Source organism: Eutrema salsugineum, unplaced genomic scaffold (genome assembly GCF_000478725.1).
Source record: "Eutrema salsugineum unplaced genomic scaffold, Eutsalg1_0 scaffold_6, whole genome shotgun sequence".
NCBI classification, from domain to species: Eukaryota; Viridiplantae; Streptophyta; class Magnoliopsida; order Brassicales; family Brassicaceae; genus Eutrema; species Eutrema salsugineum.
Window position 1 is genome coordinate 11,403,983 of NW_006256547.1, and position 22,406 is coordinate 11,426,388.

Sequence of the window (22,406 nt, forward strand, 5' to 3'; positions counted from 1 at the left end):
TTGTGTCTTCTGATCTTGTTTTCTTTGTTCTTATTTGAATTTTGCATTCTTGAGTCTCATCTAGCTTAGTACATATGATAAACCTGAAAATTTTCACAAAAATGCATCATTCTAGTGGCATCTCGCATTTTAAGATCGAGTCTAGTTGCATCATGTAGGATTGCATCAGTGCAAGGAGCAATGATAGATTTTTTTTCCTAGAGAGTAAATCACTTAAGAACTTGAACTAAATATGCTTGTGAAACTCATTCTGTGCTTGTAAAGCTTGAAACGATTTGAATCTGAGAAGCAAGTTTGAATTACACTCAACTCTCTCTAAGTGATAACCCTGAACTTGAATTGAAAATATCTTTTGATGCATTGCTTGAATATTCTTGTGGATACCGACATACATACTTGAGCTAGAACCATTGTTTTTACCACCCTCTTTCCTTAGCTCAAGTAGCTGAACCCGCATCATGGATCAGTTCCCTCGCCTTGAACCCATCCTTCTTTCGAGCCAATGTTTGTGTGTGAATTGAAAGGCCACCTTGGATCAAACTTAGCAGAAAGTGTTAGGTTTAGAGCGACAAGGGCAAGCCTCATTGAGTGCTGTGTTCCAACATCAAGGAACCGAGAGTTCTGGCGAGGAATAAGTGTGGGGGAAAAGACTTGTTGGTGAGTGGAAAAAGGTGAGATGAGTGGGAAAGAAAGTGGAAATAGCTAGGGGAATGAAAGAAAAAGAATGAGTCTTGGAGTGTTGAATTAAAGAAAGTGAGCTCTAGTGTACTAAAAAGAAAAGTTCAGCCTCTAAAGAAGAGTAAAGAAGCCAAACGGCTCAAGTGTTCAAAAAGGAAATGAAAAGAGGCTAGAAGCTACGAAAGATGAGAGCTGTGTAAATAAATGAACTCCAAGACGCGAGGATGAAAATGAAAGGCAAGTCCCCTAGTTAAAAGAAAACAATGTGAAAAGTGAGGATCTTGAGAGGGTGAGCAAGTGAGAAAACTCTGAGTGGAGTGTGGGGTGTGATGAGTTTTGCCCTTGTATGCGTAGGTTGCTTTTTACCTTTAGCATTCTGCCAAAGTTTGGTCGTTCATAGAGAGATCCCTTTGCTGCATTACACCCGCTTGGACAGTAATGAGATCATTTTAATCTCATACCCTCTCCCTAGCCAAGCCAGCTTGTTTGAACATTGCATCATTTGATTCACTGGTTACAAACTTAATGAATGTGAAAGAGTTGAATTTGATGAGAACTTGTGGAGATTCCGTGCTTTAGTTGGTAAATATCTGAGTATAACTTTGCATGGCATATTTGAGCATGAATCTAATTTCTCATTGTGATCACTTCTCTCTAAAAAGGAAATATGAGCTCCATTTGCACTACAACCTCTTTCTCTCATTTGGTCTTTTCGCTTGAGGACAAGCAAAGTACAAGTGTGGGGGAGTTGATATGTCTATATTTCACATTATTTAGGCTGCATTTTAGAGTCCTCATCATGTGTTTTTCCATGTAAACTGAGTCTCTAGGCATAAAAATAGGATTTAGGGCTTGCATTAGGTCCCAAAGAGTTTTGCATGTTTTGAAGTCTTTATCAGGTGCTTTGGAAGCCATTTGGAGTTCAAGAAGAGGAGCAGAAAAGAAAACGGTGAAAAAAAGGGTCAAAAATGGTGAAAACTGCTTGGAGAAATTTCTCGGCCAAAACTGGTACCGGCTGGACTGGAACCTCGGTCAAAAACCCTTATCGAACGGCCAAAATCGGTTCAAATCGAGTATCGGGTGAAAATTCCCTCGGGTGAAATTTTAGGCCGAGGCGAGAAGGATTTTACGGCTAAAAAGCTTACCGCGGTATACAGCCCTCGGCCATTTTCCTTACCGCGGGAAGCTTTTCTCAGTTAAAATTTATCTTTACCCGCGCGTTTCAAAGATCAGCAATCCGGGGAACCTTCCGGTCCGAATCTGATAGCAGGAATTTTTCAATCCTTGATCAATTCCTCAACTACTCATGTCATTGTAGCACTTGAGGTATCAATCCAAATGGAGAGATTCTAGACACTAGAACTATGAGGAGCTATCTTAATTCAAGTCTAACAAGCAAATGAGTTGGTAACAAGGTGATCTAAAACATAAAACAAACAAAAACAAACAGTAATTTAAGAACAAGCAACAAGACAACAAATCAAGACTCAAATTCAAAATAAAGAGAAAGCTAAACCTCTAGATGTGATCATTGATTAGGGTGCTTTAGAGATTTATTCACGATGCTAAGAACAATAATGCAATGCAAGTTACTCTTTAGTCTAGACTTCAAAAGCAGATTAATTCATTCCCATGACAATAATCTCTTTGTAAATCACTTAATCAAGATTAATTCACCTTAAGCAAGATCAAGCAATCAACAAGCATAAACTATCAAGTCTAATAATGACCAAACGGTTTCTATTTCAAAGAGACCGAATCTTACACAGAAAGCAGCAACAAGCAATCATAAGATCTCAAAACCAATTAACTTAGAACTCAAATCTAGACTAATCCTCTCATGAAGGCACTAATCTCTACACTAATCCACTTTCAAACCAAATCACCATTTGTGAAATATGAATCAGTGAGCATTAAGAAACAGTTCTAATATGTCATTCATGCATTTAACAAATCATTCCCATGATGAAAAAGGCATAAACCCTTAGCTTAGCTCATTCAGACATTTCATCAAACACCTTGTGGGTGGAGAAATGACTAAGGTCTAGATCAGAGTGATGTGCAAAGATCTAGCATTAAGAGCAGCTAACTAAGGAAAGGAAATGAAGATCTAGAACCTAAACATCATAAACCGATCATCTAAGCACCCTAATCTACACACCTAGAAGCTTAAAAGATAACTAGTCACTAATCATGATTAACACACCATTTCCTTTGCAAGAGGTGATGTTAATCATGATTAGAAGTTGAGATCAGATGATGAAATGATAAGAAACAGCTTTAAGATAATGAAATCTCTTAGATATCTCTTAATCACGTCGGTTTTACACAGATAAGGAAAGAGAAACCAAAGAGAAACTAAGATAAAGGATAAGATAATGGATAACTAGGGTTTTAGTCTCTAAAAACTATTTATATAAAAGGGTGTGGGCCGGGTCAGCCCAGGAAAAACTGGGTACTGACCCGCCCTTTATGGGTTGCTGGAGCCACCCCTCGCCATCTGAAGAAGTCTCACACCGAGGGCCATACACCAGGGGGTCATGTGCTGGGTTGAAACTTTGATGAACACTTGAAGAACATGCATGAGACTTGGCCTTTGATCCGGTTAAAGCTTTGAAACGTGAAGAGGATTTGTTTGTAATCTGGGTTGGAGAGATGAGGACCTCGGCATACATGCCGAGGGGCCTGGTACCCGAGGTTTGTGTAACATAGGAGCTCGGCATAGCATGCTGAAGGGTTCACACCAAGGTCTGCTTCAACACTTAGTCGTTTTGGGATCATTTTGGTGATCAAGGGAGCCTTGGTGTTGAAAGACCGAAGTCCTACCTCGAGGTATAGTCCCAAGGCTTCGTAAACATGCATCCTCGGCATACATGCCGAGGTATTCACGCCGAGGTAGGACACAACACTTAGCTTACAGTCGCATCTCTTAAAACCTGAATTGACCAGCTTCTCTTCTGTTTAGTGTAACTTTTAGCTCATAACTCCAAATGTCCTAAAACCAGTTCCATGAGAAAGATAACTCATTCAGCTCAATCTTTGGTGAAGAAACTATCGGCGCTTGGGAAGTGGAAGGCTTCCTGGAGGGCTCATCTTTGCAGTGAATTTACACGATCAGAGAGAGGCGTCTAGACATGTGTCCATTCCGGAAACGTTAACTTCTTTCTCATAGATCCGAATTGAATGATCTTGGACGTTCTGGAACGAGGACTCAAATATCTCTGCTTCTTATGAAGGCCTCGTAAACCGAATCGGCCTGGAAGTGCGCCGTCCTTCGCATTCTTCGGAGCTCATCGGGTCGGTCCAAGACGGCAGCGAGACAGGGGTTTCTTCCGACGAGCTCAACTTTCTACTCACGCATCCGAATTCCATTATTCCACTTGCTATAGAACCATGATCCAATTGTCTCCATCTTTGATGAAGCCCCCGACAACTGAATCGGACCGGAAGGTTCCCCGGACAGGCGATCATTCAGGAGTATCGGATTGCTCCGGAATGGATGCGAGAGAGGTCTGTCTTCCGATTATCATATCTTTCAGCTCCGTGGTCCAAACTCTTTGACTCTAACTGTTCTGAACTCTTGACTCAATTATCTCCAACTGTTATGAAGACTCCGACAGCTGAATCGGCCGGCAAAACCTTCCGGTAACGTGATTTCCAAGATGTATCTGCACTCGAGATTTTTGGCCGAGAAACTTAACCGCGGCACGTGTTTTTGGCCGAGAAAGCTACCCGCGGGAAGGATTTTGGCCGAGGATCTTCGACCTTCAGTACAACATTTTGCCGAGAAACCCAAAATTGCTCCTTTTCACCATTTTTGATCATTCCAACTCCATTTCTTCATCTGAATCACATCCTCCACTCCAAATTGGCTCCAAAAGCACATGTTTAACACTCCAAAACATGCAAAACGCTCTTGGACCTAATGTAATCTCCTAAGTCCTAAAACAATGCCTAAAGACCTAAAATGCATGCAAATGAGACATGATTTGGACTAGAATATGTACATTAAATGATGCAATTTATGAATATATCAGAATCAGTTGGCGGGGTCTTCATCAAAGTTGGAGATAATCAAGCAAAGATCCCAGAACAGTTGGAATCATCCAATTCGGACCAGTGAAGAGAAAGATATGGTCTCCGGAGGACACGCCAGTATTACGCGCACCCGAGAACCGAACAGCGAACTTCAAATATCACGAGGGACGGAGCCTTTACAGTCCGGACCAGCCTGCCCGGTCTTCATCAAAGTTTGAGATCTGTGAAAGACCTTCTCAGAACGCTTGGGATCGCTCAATTCGGATCGATCATTTAAAAGATACGGTCTCCGGAGTTTACATCGGTCCAAAAACTTATTTTCCGATGATTCCAATGCAGTGCAAAGATGTGCAATCCAGGAAGCCTTCCACTTCCCAAGCTCCGATGGTTTCTTCACCAAAGTTCGAGCTTATTGAGTCATCTTGACTATGGAACTGGTCTCAAAGCAACTGGAGTCGTGTGTTGAAAGTTACTGCTTCCGGAAGGCAAGTTGGTCGATATGAGCCTAAATGAGTTGCGATATGCGCTAAGTATTTTCTCAAGCCTCGACATCGTTACCTCGATAATGCTCAAGTCAAGGCTCATCTCTTGAGAGTATTTTGAGCTAGACCTCGTGCTAACACCTTGGCATGTTGAGATCAAGGCATGCACACGTAAGAGATGAAGCCGGAGACGACTAAGTAATTGAACGTGCACCTCGGTGTAATGGCCTCGGCGTGCATGCCGGACTCTGTTCTCCTCAACCCCTCGACTACCAAGCCCCGCGACATTTCATGGCAAGGTCCCTTGTCACAACTCCAGAATCAAGAACAAAATGGCTCATGAACACACACGTGAAGATGGATCATAGACTAGGGTTCATGCAGGTTCTTGACGTGTTCTTCACGAGATCTCCATCTTGATCTTTACTCACGTGCACTCCTCGACATCAAAAGCCTCGGCTTCACTCTCCGACACACCGTGGCACTCACCCATCAACCCAAGAAGACGGCTCAGTACCCGGTTTGTTCCGGGCTGACCCGCGACACTTTCCCTTTGCTATAAATACATTTTAGGACCAAAAACCTAATCATCTTATCTTTTATCATCTTTTAGCTTTAAGAACTTGCCTCTTTTGTGAAACTTGATTAATCTAATCCGATATCTCGTTTTTGCATCAGAATCTTGTTCTTTCTTTATTTCTTTTATCATCCAGCATCAAAACTCCTTATCATGACTAGCTACACGTCTTGCAAAGGACTTAGTGAGCTCGTTATGATCAGTGAGTAGTCGTTTAAGCGGCTTTAGATAGGTAGATTAGGGTGCTTTCAAGATAGATTAATGTGTTTAGGTGTCTAGTCTTGCATGTTTCATTCCTTAACCGACGAGATCTCTAAGCTGGATCCAAGCACATCACTTGAGGTTCAGATCTGAGACATATCTCGCATCAAAAGTGTTTGTAGAAATGTCTGAACCACTCGGTTAAGGGTTTAAGACTCTTTCATCGCGAGAGTGATAGTTTGTTCTCTTAAATGACATATTGAACTGAATCTTATTGCTGACTGATTTGTGCTTCTCAAAAGAGATTTTGGTATGAAAGAGGATCAGTTTAGATGTTCAATACTTTCATGAGAAGATTAACATACTTTGAGTTCAATTAAATGAAACCGCTTGATAAATATGATTCATTAACCCATTCGTTTAGCTTGGAAGCACCCGAGTCAAGTATCCTGTCTAAAGCTTCTGCCTTTATCATATATTATCATATTCCGAATCATTTGCTTGTCATTTGCATCTTTACTTAGTCTAAATCTTATCTTTTGCTTCATTTTCATGTTTGTTTACTTGTTAAATAGTTTAGCTAAAACCTTTCCCCTTTCATCTTGACTTAAGATCACAAGTAACATAGATTAGTGTCTCCCTCACAAGTTTGGATTGATAACCCCTTGTACTACAAGACAGGGGATTGATAACCTCTACAAAGAGATCAAAAAACTCTTAGTTATCACTACGACTACACATTGGAGCTGTGGCAAGGCGTAGCAAAGGTAGAAAACAAGACAGAAGAGCTTGATGCTACTTTAGACAAAGTTGTCTATGCTTTAGATGAAGTAGAAGAGAAAGTTGAAAAACTTTTTAAAGATCATAAGGAGTATGATCTGAACTCTGGAATCAATGATTTGGATACTCAAGACATGCCTGACAACCACTGGAAGCAAGAGAACAACAATGGAGAAGAAGGTATTGAAAAAGCAAGCATAAAGAGCCGGAGGAAGCTGACCGCGGCTGCGAGCACCTCACCCGCGGCCAGAGTCACTTCCACCGCGGCTCCGAGCTCCTCACCCACGGTGGAGCACAATTTCTCGGACTGGGAGTGCTTTCAACCTCTTTCAGAAGCCTGTTCATCAGAAAACCGACCTCATGTGACCAGACCTAGGTTGTTTGATCAAGCTGTCTTTTCAATCACTGCACAAGCATCAAAGGAAAAGGCATAATCCAACACTTATGCATCTTGCAACATGGTTTACACTTGTGACAATGAGCTTCAAGAGTAATTATCAAAAGATGAAGAGTATGGTTTGTTTTTAAAAGATCAAAACCCTGGGGACGATTCATCTGATGACAACACAGAACCAATAACCAAGATCATATCTAGAGAGAGACTGATCGAATTCAACAAGTTTGTGAAGTCCATTCCTCTCTATCTCGGGTTCGACGACGTCTGGAAACAAGGCTGCCTTCAAGTCTTCTTCAGATACAGCAAGGAGACTATGGAGAACATCTCTACATATTTCAGAAAAGCCAGGTATCTATCTTTTCCTAGATCATCACCTGATGCAGCTGTTTACAGGATCCATCTCAAAGATCCCCAAGAAGCCAGTGATTACATAAACAAGATCAGCAAAGAAGCACTTGAAGAGTTCAACCAAGTAGTTCAGACCCTGCCAGAAGGAATTTCGTTTGCCAAAGCATGTAGAGACTACATGATAGGCCACTTCTTTTGTGACAGCAAAGAATCAATCCAAGAGATGAAAGACTTGTTCACACACGCCCAAGAAGGTAGACCAGTTCGAACTGCAAAAATTTTAAAACAAAGGTCAATTTCTTATCTCTTGTGACATTAGAGGTGAAAGATTCCTCAATATTCTTTGTGATTCTGGAGCTTGCATTAACATGATGTCCAAAGCAACTGCTTTGAGACTTGGCATTAAGCACATCTCAAGTACCAGGACAAAGATTAGCTTAGCAGATGATTCAAGTGCAACGCCCAGAGGGATAGCCTGAGACATTCCTCTAAGGATTGGAGATTGCATTGCACCTGTCGATCTATACATAGTAAAGACCAAAGATGACTCTTATCCAGTTATTCTTGGATGGCCTTTCTTAGCAACTGCTGAAGCCATCATGGATTGGCCCAACAGGAGAGTTTCCTTTGCCAGTATCGACAAGGACATCTTCTATGAAGCTACACCACTTAAGAGAAAAAGAGGAGAGCATATAGCCTAGGCATTGAACCAAAAGAACTCTGGAGTGATGAAGAACCTTCAAGACAGAACAGGAGGATTTCGAGAAGGACTTTTCTTAGGACAAGATCATATTTGAACTAAGTCTTTCTCTTTGCAAAGTCTAGCTAAGGACTATAAACCAAAGCGCCTGATGGGAGGCAACCCATTTTAGGTATTTCTTTGTTTTTGTTTAGCTTTCTTTTTCTATTAAAGTTTTGTTTCTTTCATTTAGACAGGCCTTAGTATGCCATAAAAAAAAAGAAGAGAAGAAAAGGAGCTGGCCGCGGCCAAAGGAGGTTCAGCCGCGGCATGAAGGCGTTTTACCACGGCCAAGAAGGTCTGGCCCGCGGCCGGCACACATCCCACCGTGGCCAGCACACGTCCCACCGCAGCCGCGATGCTCCGACCCGCGGCCAGCACAGTCTGCCACCTTGGCGACCTCAACTCCACCTTGGCCACCTCAACTCCACCTTGGCCACCTCAACTCCACCTTGGCCACCTCCATTTCACCTTGGCCACCTCCATTTCACCTACCACTTCCACCACCACCTTGACCAAATCTGTTTTAGATCCCTAGCATCCAAGTTTGATCAAGCATCACTACCACAAACACCTCACAATCCATCACCAACACCAGGTAAGTTTTCTTTTTCCTTAATCTTTTTAATTTTTCACATACTCTATTTCTCATCTTTGCCTAATTTATTTCACACTGGGGGCAGTGTGATTTAAGTCTAGGGGAGGATTTCATCCCTTTCTAACCACCTTTTCTTACAAAGGCTCATGCAAGAACCTTTGCATTCTACATTCACTTTAAAAATTTTCAATTTTTTCGATTTTCTTAAAACTTTTCAAAAGTCTTTTGAGTTTCAAAAAGTGTTTTCAAAGGTCAATTACATTTTGAGGGAATAATGATAAAATCGATGATGATAACCAACCTGTTTGCTTCTACACCAATCACTCATAAAAGCTCTTTCAAGGTTTAGTACTAGACTAGGCGGTAGCTAGAGTACTTACACTACGAAATCCCACCAGAGGACTTCTATTCATGAAGATCTTTTCTGACAGGATATATTAGCTCATTTTACTTGGACTCAATCAGGACATCTAATTTTCTCATCAATGGTTTTAAAAAAAAGGCAGCATGATATACATCTAGGACATCTTTACCTTGTTGTTACCACTCTTTGTTGTCCTAGATGGCCATTTCACCTTTAGCTGGTACCATACTCTTAACCCAAACCTTCATGTTCAAACCTCATGCATTCTCTCTTAAGTTTATATCGACAGATATGTGCAAAAACGCCGGAGAGGGAGGAACAACATAGTTTTCAGTCACTCAAGAGAAAGACTGAAAGAGACCACAAGGGAATGTGCCAGAAATCGTATGATGCCTCAGAAAAGCTCATTCTTAAAGGTAATTTTCGTGCTCCCTAAGACTCGAAGTCAAAAGGCAGTTTTCCCTTTCTAAAAAAAAAAACGAAAAAGGAGAAAAAGAAAGAAAGGAAAGGAAACTAAGAGCCTAAAGAGTCTTAGAAGCCGAAATTACTTGAGCCAAGGCAATATATATCAATTTAAGGAGTTATGGATTCACAACCTGGACAAAAATCCAAGTCTGGGGGAACTATAAGGAGAACCTGAAGAAATGTGATCGGAAATCTTGAAGCAAGAAGAATGTGACTGAAACTGTGGGGGCATTTACAGTTCCATCCTCTCTTGCTGTTTTGCATAATGTCCTGTCTCTCCAGAAAAAGTAACCCTAAACACATCAAGCTTTACCATTAAAAAGCCTTTTGATACCTAACCTTGAATGCCTTGTTTAATATCCTTTTGATGAGAACCACTGAAACCTTTAATGAATGTTAAGAGCTAGTTGACTGGAAGTTAGTTCTAAGTGTGTGGATTTTCGCATGACGGTTTAACAGACTAGTTATGTTTGTATTTTGATGAGAATTTTCTAGACTTGATCTGATTGATGCATTGTCCATAATTAAGGTCTAGAAGTATGGTTGCGATTTTTGAGTTCCCTCTCATTTTTGTTGAATGATATTTTTCCAGATTTGATCTTGTTTTGTTTGAGGACAAACAAAGTCTTAAGTCTGGGGGAGTTGATAACACCTGATTTTGACCATTTTTCACCATTGATTTCAAATGCTTTTTCAAAGGTTTTAATTATTTTTAGGAACTTTTATTATGATTTCCATGTATTTGTAGTTTCAAGGGTCTTTTTAGGAAACTTAGGGAATATGATGGCAAAATGGAAGAAATCCACATATTTAGCTCAGAGTTAGACCGTCAGAAGTTCAGCCTCAAATGAATACTTTCTCACCGTTTGATCCAGCTCAAATTTAGAGACAATCAAGAGGAGACAACCAGCTTTCCATAGCACTTTACATCACAAAGATCCAACGGTGCAATCAAACGATACATGGAGAACAAGTTGACCTTGTTCACCAGTCCCGGAAGACTCTCACCCGCGGGAAACACATGTTTTACCTGCCCTGGAAGACTCTCACCCCCGGTGGAGCTTAGGACGAGCCACAAGGCCCAACATCATAGCCCACTTTGCCATTTCTCTTCCGAGAAGCCCTAAATGAGACCTGGAAGACTTTAGGACCTATAAATACATTGTTTAGCAGTCCTAAACGGGTGTGTGCTTTTGTAATGAGATTTTGAGCCACCAAACTTTGTTTTTCTAGGGTTAGGCGATGGAGATGGGGATTCTTCCCCAGATCCATTGTTCTTTCTCCTTTTTATCTTGTTAACTTTACTGTTTCATTCTTTTGCATTCTTCTATGTCTTTCATCATTCATTGCATTATGTAGATTAGTCCCAGAGAGTCAAGTTGTTTGAAGATATCGACAAGCATATATATATCGATTAGGATTTCTATTGTTCTTAGCCATATTCTGGATCTCATCTCTTCTAAGTTGTTCATAAAGCATGAGAGTAGATTCATGACCTATTCTCTGAGCCTTAGGATCGATTAGAGCCACGAGAGTGCTGTATCAGATCATCCATACCTAGCTTCAGAAGAACATAGTCGCTATAGGAGTCGAGAGCTACCTATAGAGAAGATGTGAGCATACGAATTCAATGTCCAATGCATGATCTTAAGTTTAGCATGAGAGCGAAAGTTAATTGCTAGATCTAAGAGATTAGTTGATTAAGGTGACGACAGTTGGTTAATCATACATATGTCTATTCTACTTCAATGCAGATTCCTAGAAACAGATAAAGATAAATCGCCCGGAAACTAATTGGAAATGCCATCATACATTGATTTGAGTAACCCGAAGAAGTCTAAATCGCCACCTATGAGTTTAAGAGTCTTTAGTTTGAGTCGATATGCTTTAGATGTTCTTTTAACAATTCATCATGCATTGCATTTCTTGTGAATATTAGATTAGGTTTAGTTTAAGATCTTAACCAAAAACCCCAAAACTTGTATTGGTTTATGAGTTTGCTTACTTCCCAGTTTGTTGTTTCTCGCAGATTAGACATCCTCCATGTGGATCGACACCCTAAGTCTTACAACGTACATCTGTGCACTTGCAGACACTAGGATTTTATAAATTTAAAATTTTTGGAGGACCAACGGGCTTGTTAAAAAATAACCCTAGGCCCGCAAGCCCATCAGTCGCATTCTCTAATCAGCTGTTCTCCCTTTCTGGTATGTTTCTGTTCTGCAATCGCTTCATTGCCATCATCTTTTAGGTCATTAAGCTCGTCATCAGATGGATCACCATCTAGAAAAGGGTGCTCTCCAGCAAGAGGATCAGGGATATGTTCTCGACCCCTCATCGAGAAAGTAAAAAAAACAAAGAAAAATAAAATTAGAAAGAGTTCTATAGAATTAAGCAGAGATTCGCAACGAAAAAAATCAAAATATAGGTAAGGATTTTCTATGACTCTGAAACTAGGATAGGGTTTATCCCTAAACATTCCAATACTAGGTAAGCATTTTCTCTCTAGGGTTCATGATCTATGACATAATGAATCTAGGTAAGGATTTTCTGTGACTCTGAAACTAGGATAGACACTTATAACATTAGCCAACTCTCGTCACCCTAATCATCTAATCAGTTAATCTCGGAAATTAACTCTCGCTCTCATGCCGTATTAAGATCATGCATTTCAGATCGGAATCCATCTCGGCTTACGTATCCTCCGTAAGTAGGTTTCGTCTCCTACAACGGTGACGTCCATAATCCAGTTCAGATAACCCAGATACAACACTCTCGTGGCTCGGATTTAACCTTGGATCGGACACTGGTTAGCTACTCTAGCATACCGCTTTGAGTACAGGATGAATGGAAGAACCATTTAAAATCGAAATCCTTTAACCTAAAAACCTAGATGTCATCGATCATGGAGTCCCTTTCGATGGCCCTCTTACCTAACAAGGTAACTACTCAGACATGGCTGAGCTTGACAACATAATCATTGGTTTTAAAACAGAAAAGCAGTAAAGTAAAAGAGATTACATAAACTAAATAGATAGATGAAAAGAAAAAACAAAGGTTGAAGAAAAAAATCTCTATCTCCCTAATCTAAACTTAAGAAACAAAAGTTGGATGCCTCCCTATCAAGGAGAAAGGAGCACACATGAATTAGGTCTTCTAAAATACATATTTATAGGTTTCCAAGTCTTTTGGTCGTCGTTAGGGCTTTCTTTGAAGAGAGAATGAGTTGGACCGAAAATGTACTTGTCGCATAATGAAGTCTCTCCAGGGCTGTAAATGATGGTTCACCGCTGTCACGAGCTCTTGCACCGCAGTGGTTGGCTTATGATATCCAAACTTCATTCCTTCTCTTGCTTTTTAGCAGCAAAACATGTCTTCAGTAAAATGGGGGTAACTTATGATCCAACCGTTGGATTGCATGCAATCCAATTCCATTAAAAACCTGATTGTCTCCTCTATCGTGTGTCCAGGGTTTAGCTTGATCATAGAGTGAGAAGGTTTTCATCGGATGTGAAACCTCTGACGGTCCGAAATTGGCCAAAAGTATATTTTTCTCAAATAGTTTTTGCCTAAATAACCTGAAAAGAGTCTTGAAACTATAAATATGGGAAAAGCATGATAAAAGCACTTGAAACTAGTTAAAACCTTTGAAATTGCATAAGAAAACACTAATGAAAATGGGTACAAATACAGTGTTATCAACTCTCCCAGACTTAAACTTTGTTTGTCCTCAACCAAAATAAGATCCAAGCTTGGAAAAGTATATTTAACATGGATGGTCAACCTTGGTCTGGGATGGTCTGCCATGGCCTCTTCTCATCATGTGGCACCATGTCGTGGCGGAATCTTGGTGCATTCGCAAGTGACCATGGCTTGTTCTTCATCCTGTGGTAGTGGTTGAGGCACATGTGGAGATTTTGCCACGGTGCATTCCAGGTTGAGGCAGGTGACCGTGGCAAGCTGCAAAGGTGTTCTTCCCTGCTGCACCTAGGTGATGAAGTCGTGGAAATAGACCATGGCAAGCTGTCATCAGGTGATGAAGGTGTGGCAACAAGCCGTGACAAACTACCAAAAGGCGGATATGTTCATGCTCATTTAGACCTAACTTTCGACCCACTAGTCGAAATGACTCGAGACCACCTCCATTGCAAAGGAAGCTCAGATTTCAGCAACTCTCATGAAGGATTCCAGGGTTGGATCGGTGTGTAAGCTTTCGTTCAGCTCGATCTTGTAGTCGTATTGGCCTAATCTGATTTGTGGCTGAGAGACTGATGTGTGCATAGATTGTACAGCTGAAGCCGCAAGTGAACAGCTGATCAACTGTAGTACTTAGGTATCGAATCCACAAGGAAGTAAGTTCTTTTGTGCAAAACCTTTTGAAAGAGATTGAGTAAGTAAGTCCAGAACTAATTATATTTAAAAGGGTTTCAGTGTCACGAAAAAGAAAATCCTAAACTCAACGGAAAAAAAGAAATAGCTTAACAAAATAGATTCAGAAACTAAGAAAATAAAAGTAAGATTGATTGAAAGAAAATTGGTGAAAAGACTATAGAAAACGGTGCTGGGTTGTTAAGGATATCTCTGGGGTATGATCGATTCAAAAAAAGCTAATAAGCAAATAAAAAGATCCTAGCTGAAACTCTTAGAGCTCAAGCACGGTTGTATGACTAAGTCATTCTCATGATCATAACCAACTGCCACCCACGACCCTGACCAGTAGCTTTCGTCTCTGGCCCCGTTAATAGGTGCACACAATAGTTTGAACAAGACTCATCTACATTCACAAATCACTCATAGGTAGCTTTCGTCTCCTATGGAAGAATTGCTCGTCTTAAACTAGATTAGGCAGATAATGAAAACTCTCGAAACACTAAGTACCTAAATCAGATGATAGTTCATGATGTTACTCTCAAGCATTAAATATAAGTTTACTCTCTTAACACTAAGTACTCTAGGATTTGGCTTCTCATGCAATCCTCATTGAACATATAGATCCCTATCAATTAATCCTTAAACCCAACAAGTAAATTACTCAGACATAATTAAAGAAAACAAAAACATTGTTGAAGAAAGCTTTGAAGAAATCAATATTTAAGAGAAATAAAAGGGTTCAAGAGATCGATCTCTATCTCCTTAAACCTAAAAACTACTAAGTATGAAAAACCTAAGACAAATTTTGAGGTACTAAGAGATGTAATCTAAGAAAACGCTTTAGGGTTCTTGAAACATGTATTTATAGGTCTTCAATGCATGCTTCGTCACCATTTAAGGTTTCTTTGAAGACAGGAATCAAACGGGCTTGAAATTGGGCTTTGGGGTCGGACAGTGATTGGCCGCGGTCAGGATCTCTCTGGCCATGGTGAATAATGTGTTGGCTGTACTCAGGATGGCTGGTCGGCTGCTTGAATGGACTTCTTGATCTTCGCATAACTTTTGATTGAACCATTGGATTGTTTTCATGTCAAGTGTGCTGGAAAGCTAGCTGATACATCTTTAAGGACTCCAAATTTGAGCTGGATCAGACGATGAGAAAGTCTTCATTTGAGGGTGAACTTCTGACGATTTGTCTCTGAGCTGAAAATCTGGTTTTCCATCCATTTTGCAAAACTTTTGTCTACGTTTTTTGAAAAGAGTCTTACGAAAACAAGTACTCGAAATCATAATAAAAATAATTAAAGGAAAAAGAAACATTAGAAAAACATTTAAAAACGATCCATAAAACTAATCAAAATACTGTATTATCAGAGACATGCTTATGTTCAATCGGGTGTAACTTCCTGACCACAGCTCAGAATGACTTGCTTCCAACTACAACGGAAAGGTAGCTACACTGCCTACAACTTGTATGAATAGCGCAAAGGCCATTGCGGAGTATAAATCCTTCGTCGATCTTGAGATGCATTGGCAGGATCTTGCTTTGGCCGAGAGATCATGTACCACGATAAGGTTTTTAGCCGAGAAATGACTCATGCGGTATGTACTGATGTGCATTTTAGCCAAGAGACACTGTCTGGATTGTGCATTTTGGCCAAGAGCCATTTTTTCACCAATCCTTCTTCTCACTTTCACCTTTTTCAGCCTTTTCTCAAGTGTTCTCCACTCCATAGCCTCTAAGTGCATCCAAAATACCTAGAAAAGACTCCAAAAGATGCAAGACTCATTATGGACGTAATGCAAATCCTAATTAAACTAAAACAAAGCAAAAACACTAAGGAACTTATAAGAATGCATGCATGAGACACAAAACAATGGTTAAAATGCATGCTAAAATGATGTAAATTATGACAGTATCACCACTTCAACATGAACAACGTGATTTGAAAGTGTAGGCCTATTTGTCACCACATTAACCCACAATGGATGTTTCTATTGCCGACTGCTCTGATCTGCATCAGCGGAGGAGGAGCATCCTGATCCGAGACCGACATCTCTCCCGAAATGTCAAAAGCCTATGATTAATTAGTTTCAAAAGAATAACAATTATTAACTGCTTGTAATTACCTTACTAAAGTTAAGAATGAAATTAGCAAACCGAAAATCTACTGTTTGATAATACTTATTGCTTGATTTTAAAATATGAACAAGCAGAAATAAACTAAAGAAATTGAAAATAAAACGTAATTACGAACTTGCAAACGGCTATATTTAACTATCAGACTAACATGAATAACAATAAGAATAAAATTAACTTTATAAAATTATGATGAAAGTAATATGATCAAATATATATAAATTGTGTGATGATTATAGTAAATATGGATTAATCATATGCTTAAAATATATGAAATATGTGATGAATGTTATTAAAAAAAGGTATAAGATATTGTTAGTACTTTATTTACATACGCAAACATATTGATTAATCATTAATTTTACACTGTAACGTTGACACAATCGCAGTGAGATCAACATGTCTGTTTGTTTCACTGAGAAGCGCTTTCGTGATGACAGTTCAGCTAAAATGCTCCTCCATTTATAAGATATGCAATATGGATATCGACTTCAATTTCCTTTATAAAATTACTAACATATACTTCTTCAAGTTTACTAAGATTGATTTATAACTATTATTTTTGTTTCATCATATTGTTTTTGTAAAAACTTTATGTACTCGAAATTAGTTGAGATAAAAGAGATTGTAACCTTAATTTTTTAACAAATTCAAATAGCATGGCCTTACGGGTTCATAGTTATTGTGATGTACATGCCTTCATGGTGTGGATAATAGTGTATGTCATTTATATATCTTAAGATCAAAGTAACGATAAAAAGTAACAGTTATCGAAATTATATGTTTAAGAATTCCAAAAAAAAAATAAAAATCAAATACGTATAGGGTACATTCTTTCTAGTCCAAGTACTAATACATTATTTGTGAAATTGAAAATAGAGCCGAAACAGAGTTATGGCACAGAAAAACGAAGCCGTACAAGGAAAAGCAACCATTGATCGCCATATCTACTAGCAGAATTCTCCTAATATAAAACTCTGCACACCCATTGCGCCTGATCAAATGTGCGTCCTTGGTGCAAGGATGAGGTGGTCTTTCTTATGCATAGCAAGTCCCGTCATGACGTCCATCTTTATGTCCTCTGGTTTGATTCCTTTTGGTAGGCTCCAGTCAAATCTGTAGAGGAGGTTAGCAAAAGGTATCTCAACCATGGCGACTCCAAGATGCATTGCGGGGCACATTCTCCGTCCCGACCCGAAAGGTAGGAGCTCAAAATCTTGCCCCTTGAAGTCTACTCCTTTGTGCTCGTTCATGAACCTCTCTGGAATGAACTCATCAGGGTTGTCTCCCCAGGCGGCTGTGTCACGAGAAACTGCCCACGCATTCACCTGAATGATGGTCTTCGCTGGAATATCATAGCCACCGATCTTTGCGTCTGCAATGGTTTCTCTATGTAGAAGAATGGGGATGACTGGTTCGAGACGGAGAGCCTCCTTTATGACGGCCTTCAGATAAGGGAGATTAGGTATGTCTTCTTCCGAGACATAACCGTTCCTGCCTACCACATTTCTCACTTCATCTTGAGCTTTCTTCATTGCTTCAGGGTACTTTATAAGGTACGTCATGGCCCATACCACCACCGCAGCTGCCGTGTCAGTTCCCGGTACAACAATATCCTGATGAATGACAACAGAGTTATTTAAACTTATATCTTTATCCCAAAATAGACCTATTCGAACCAACAAAATGCTGAAGTTACAGAAAATATAAGTAGACCTGTAGGAATTAATATGAGTTTAACATAGAATTGTAAAAAAAAACAAAATTGCATTTATGGTTTTTAAGAGAGTGAGTAACGAACCAATATCATGGCCTTGACATTTTCGTGAGTGAATTTGATGGAGAAAGGTTGATCTTTGTAGATCTGCATCAAAAGATCAATGAAACTCTCTGTCTCGGGTTTAGGGCGGTTAGGGTCAAGAGTTTCGTCAAGGAGTTCTTGAAGGTAAGTGTCGAGTTCCTTGAAAGCTCTCTTGAGACGCGAACTGAGACCAGTGAGTGTGTCAAGGAATCCGAAATAAGGGAAAAGGTCGGAGAAAAACAGAGTGCCCAAAAGGGCTTGAGTCTCGTACAAGATGTTTATGAATCTCTTCATCTCTGTTCCGTACTCGTTATAGCGCTTCCCAAAAGCTTGTCTACAGACGACACAGTTGGTGAAGGACAAGAGAAGCTCACTTAGATCAACGGTCCCTGATTGGTCAGCGGCTGTGTAGATCTTGTCCATCATTCGTTGGCACTCTTCTTCTCTAACGGGTCGGAAACTTGCGACTCGGTTTGGGCTGAATAGGTTCACCATACACATCTTCCTCATCTCACGGTAGTACGCTGTGTACTGTCCGAAACCCAGCTCACGGCCTTGATACGACATAGTTTGTTGCCCTTTCAGGAGAGGACGAGAGGTGAAATTAAGGTCTTGTGTTTTGAGGAGCTCCTTCGCTAGCTTAGCCGAGGAGATCACCGCCAGGCGACGGCCTCCGATTTTCATTGTGAAAATTGGACCGTAGAGCTTGGAGAGACGGAAAAGGAAGTGTTGTGGATTAAATTTCTCCATCTGGTGGAGGTTTCCAATAATAGGAAGACCTTTTGGCCCCGGAGGCAACCGGAGAGATTTCTTGGTGGAGCTCTGGAGGAGGAAGAAGGCTGCAGCCGCTATCAGGGCGGCAATAATCAAGAAGAGATCCATTTTTGACTACTTGTTGTTTTCGGATATTTTTACGAATGCAACTGATGGTGTGATTAAATAGAAAGGCTAAGTCGTCGCTTACTTTACAGAGTCGTTATTTTTAAAATAATGGTTTTAATTTTTTGTTTGGTTGGTTGGTTGGGTTATTTTGTTTTGTTTTGACGGGTGACAGAAGTTGCGCTGTTTTAAAAACGTGATTTTAGTAGGTGAACTGGCTTCTTCGTCTGTCTACTGAGATACATACAATTCAAAACTACATTCTAATCCACTGCGTGATTTTTTTATATATATTTAATTAATAGAGTAAGTAAATTAAATCTATACTATTAAAAACGATTTTGATTATGTATAAAAGCAAAACAAAAATTCTGAAATATATGGATGTATATTAAGTTTGGGGTTTGTATGAGAATACAATATGAGATGACAGACCTATTAAGGTTGTACACACATACAAAGATTCGTGTGTGTAAAATTTAGGTAAAAAACATATTCTTATATACCAATTTATATTGAAAAATATAACAAAAATATATCTAATTTTAATAAATATACAATTTGTATTCTAATAAAATGATTAATTTGATAAAAACCAATATCTCCCAAAAATTATAATTTAAATAGAAAATGATAAAATTGACATTTGAAGTACACAAGGCCGGCCCGATAAGTTTAAAATTTTTCACAAAATGCTGTCCCTGGAATTTGAAGCTTGTACGAGTAACCTCATGTTTGGAGCGATAAACCACTACACAACAACACATTTTTTCCATAATTGATGTCCTTAATTTATATATATTTTTGGCAGCCTGAAGCAAGAGTTTTACCTGGCAGGCTCTGGAAGTACAACTGACAAATATATATATTATATTTTCAAATAAATGCTTTCAATTAAAACAAAATGAAATTGCATTATCTAAATTAGCGATTAAATAGGAAAATATTATAGAAACACAAATCGACTTCCACCTAATATAATTTTATTTGATAGACAATTTAGTTTAAAAAACTTACATATTACTTGTATCTCACTCTGTAAGAAATATATAGTGAATATTCTCTATTTAATTTGGTAGAAAATACTCACTGTATATTTCCTATCAAAATGAGCACTGACAAGTAATTTTATTTTCACTCACACATTAAACACTAAAACAAACAAATAAACTCTTGCTTCTGATATGATTCTAAATAGACGCACAAAAAAAAATCCCAAATGATAAATACGAAATACATAATTTATCTACTCTATTAGAATCAAAGCTAAATAGATTCTGTGATGTACATATGATTTTTGTGCGTCTATTAGAAGACCAGAACAGAAGAATAGTTTAGAGGATGTGTTTGTTTTCTATTCAGTTGGAAAAACTTCTCTTCGATTTTTTAATTTATAGAATAATTTGAGACTGTTCAATATCAAATTATAATTGACTGTTTTCGTATTCCCTACGTCTTATGTAATTAAAACCAATTAAGTTACGTTTGACCACATTGTTATGAGCGATATTTTTTCGTTATATATAATTCAATCCAATATTTACTTTAAATTCACATATTGTTAAATTAATTCAAATCAAATTCAATTAACAATTCAGGCACATACTAAATTCTCCTATTATAACAAATCAAACACGATAATAAAAGCTGATTTGTTAAAAGCCCACTAATATGAGCCCACATAATTGAAATCCACCTTAATAGAAAAACCAAATCAAAGATTTATTACATATAAAAGCTAAACTGGCCAAACAAATGCAAAATTCGAATTAGTATATTACACTTAATAAAATCCAACATAATTAAAAAGCAATAAACACACAATAATTAGAAATACGAAATATAAAATATGTTTAGTATAATATCACATAAATAATATAGAAAGGTTTAGGATACTTAAACATAAAGTCGGTATTACAAACGTAAAGGAAGGATATCACTTCCATACCGATTAGATTGTCCTGAAATACACATTAATAACTGTTAAGCATTGTTACTGAAATAATCACGGACTCTAAGACCGTGGAGGTTGTTCCCGGTCGGACCACTATATGGCTCCGACTCCATCAGTCCATTTTTAGGATCAAGTCCTTTAACTCATATTCGATATGTGTATTCTGAGATTCCTAAGTTAGAGTCAATATGCATTACTAGAAAACAGAAACGGATATTTTATTGATAACTAAAAGGATTCATTACAACTTATGAGTCTGCATATAAGCTATTATATGAGTACATGATCCTATCTATCCGTTCTGATACACCATCCATCTTCCCCGGCTAGACGGTCTGCGCGCGTAAGCCAAATCCCTTCCGGAATCACCATCTTTACCTGTAAACCAACATTATAAGTATATGCTATTTTTGGCTAAGTATTAATCATGCATATGTATGCGTTTTATGCCTATGATTCCCGATCTTTGTTTTATAATCCACGGTACTATTCCCATCCCAGATCATGGGTCGGCCTTGGACAGGCCGAGTCTTGGTGAGATCCATTCTGTCTCCCAAGCCGCTCAACTGTCGCGCCAACCGGATCCGGTCAAACATCTAATTCGATTTATCGTGCACCATCGACGGCCTAATCTCAATTCTATGGCCGGCGATCCTTTGTGGTTTCAAACGAGACACACTGTCGGATCGGCCTAGCCTATACTTGGATCGATCGTCATGTACGCCCGGCAAAACTCTTTATCACCCCCCGCCGAGTCTTACCGTCCGATCGGCCTAGCTCATACTTGGGCCGGTCATCAGATTTTCCCTGCGAAGGAATAATTTAACCGTACGCCCTAACTACAGCGCGCACCTTGGTTGTTTGCGGTCGTGTTACCCTTGCCGCGACACTTGCTCTTCCCGGACTACCCTTCCGCGACCCGCACAACCCGCACAACCCGCTCCAGTCGATTTGTCTTCCACCGTTCAATTATCTCGCTCTTAGCTTATTAGAAATTTGGGCAGAGTTTCTCTCCCTGTTTGTGCGTGTGTAAAAATTGAGACAATGGGATCTATTTATAGATTTCTCCCCCTTGTAACCGCCATAGGCAACTGGTGCATGTTGTTGGCCGAACGGGTGTGTTGATTGGGTGCATAGGCTTTGCAACCCTTCGGCCATAACCACCGTAACCGCCAGTAACCGCCCAGCTCAGTTAGTCCAACTCCCACTCAACTGAACCCAGCTACCAATCACTTAGCCTAGCTGAACTGAGCTTCCCGGCACATGATCCAGCTAGCTTAGCTCAGCTGTCCAGCTCGTTTTAGCTTCGCACAGCTTATTGAGCTTCTTCCGTCCATCTTTCCGGTCTTTCCTTCCTTTTTCCTGGCTAAGTCTTAGACCAACGAACTTAGCCGATTACTTTGGACCATGAACCGAGTTTTTCCCTTAGGCTCTCGACCATTCTTCCCCACTTCACGACCATGGTCCGTCCTGACGATCGTATTGCGGATCGGGGATGTTACAGTTACCCTTAGCAGCTTTGATCTTCGAGTACACATCGGTAAGTCCAAACCTAAATAATTATATAAATGCATGTCATGTTAATATAACTAAT

The 22,406-nt window shown here is 39.4% G+C and overlaps 1 protein-coding gene across 1 annotated transcript; it reads right to left on the reverse strand.

Annotated features, from left to right (window-relative positions):
- Positions 1-16,926: 16,926 nt before the first annotated feature.
- Positions 16,927-18,861, reverse strand: LOC18011561 (cytochrome P450 83B1). Its single transcript, XM_006395944.2, has 2 exons — positions 17,980-18,861; positions 16,927-17,794 (listed from the first exon to the last, which is right to left on the reverse strand). Exons 1-2 carry the CDS (start codon positions 18,859-18,861, stop codon positions 17,177-17,179), a joined length of 1,500 nt encoding a protein of 499 aa, XP_006396006.1. The 3' UTR covers positions 16,927-17,176.
- Positions 18,862-22,406: the final 3,545 nt, after the last annotated feature.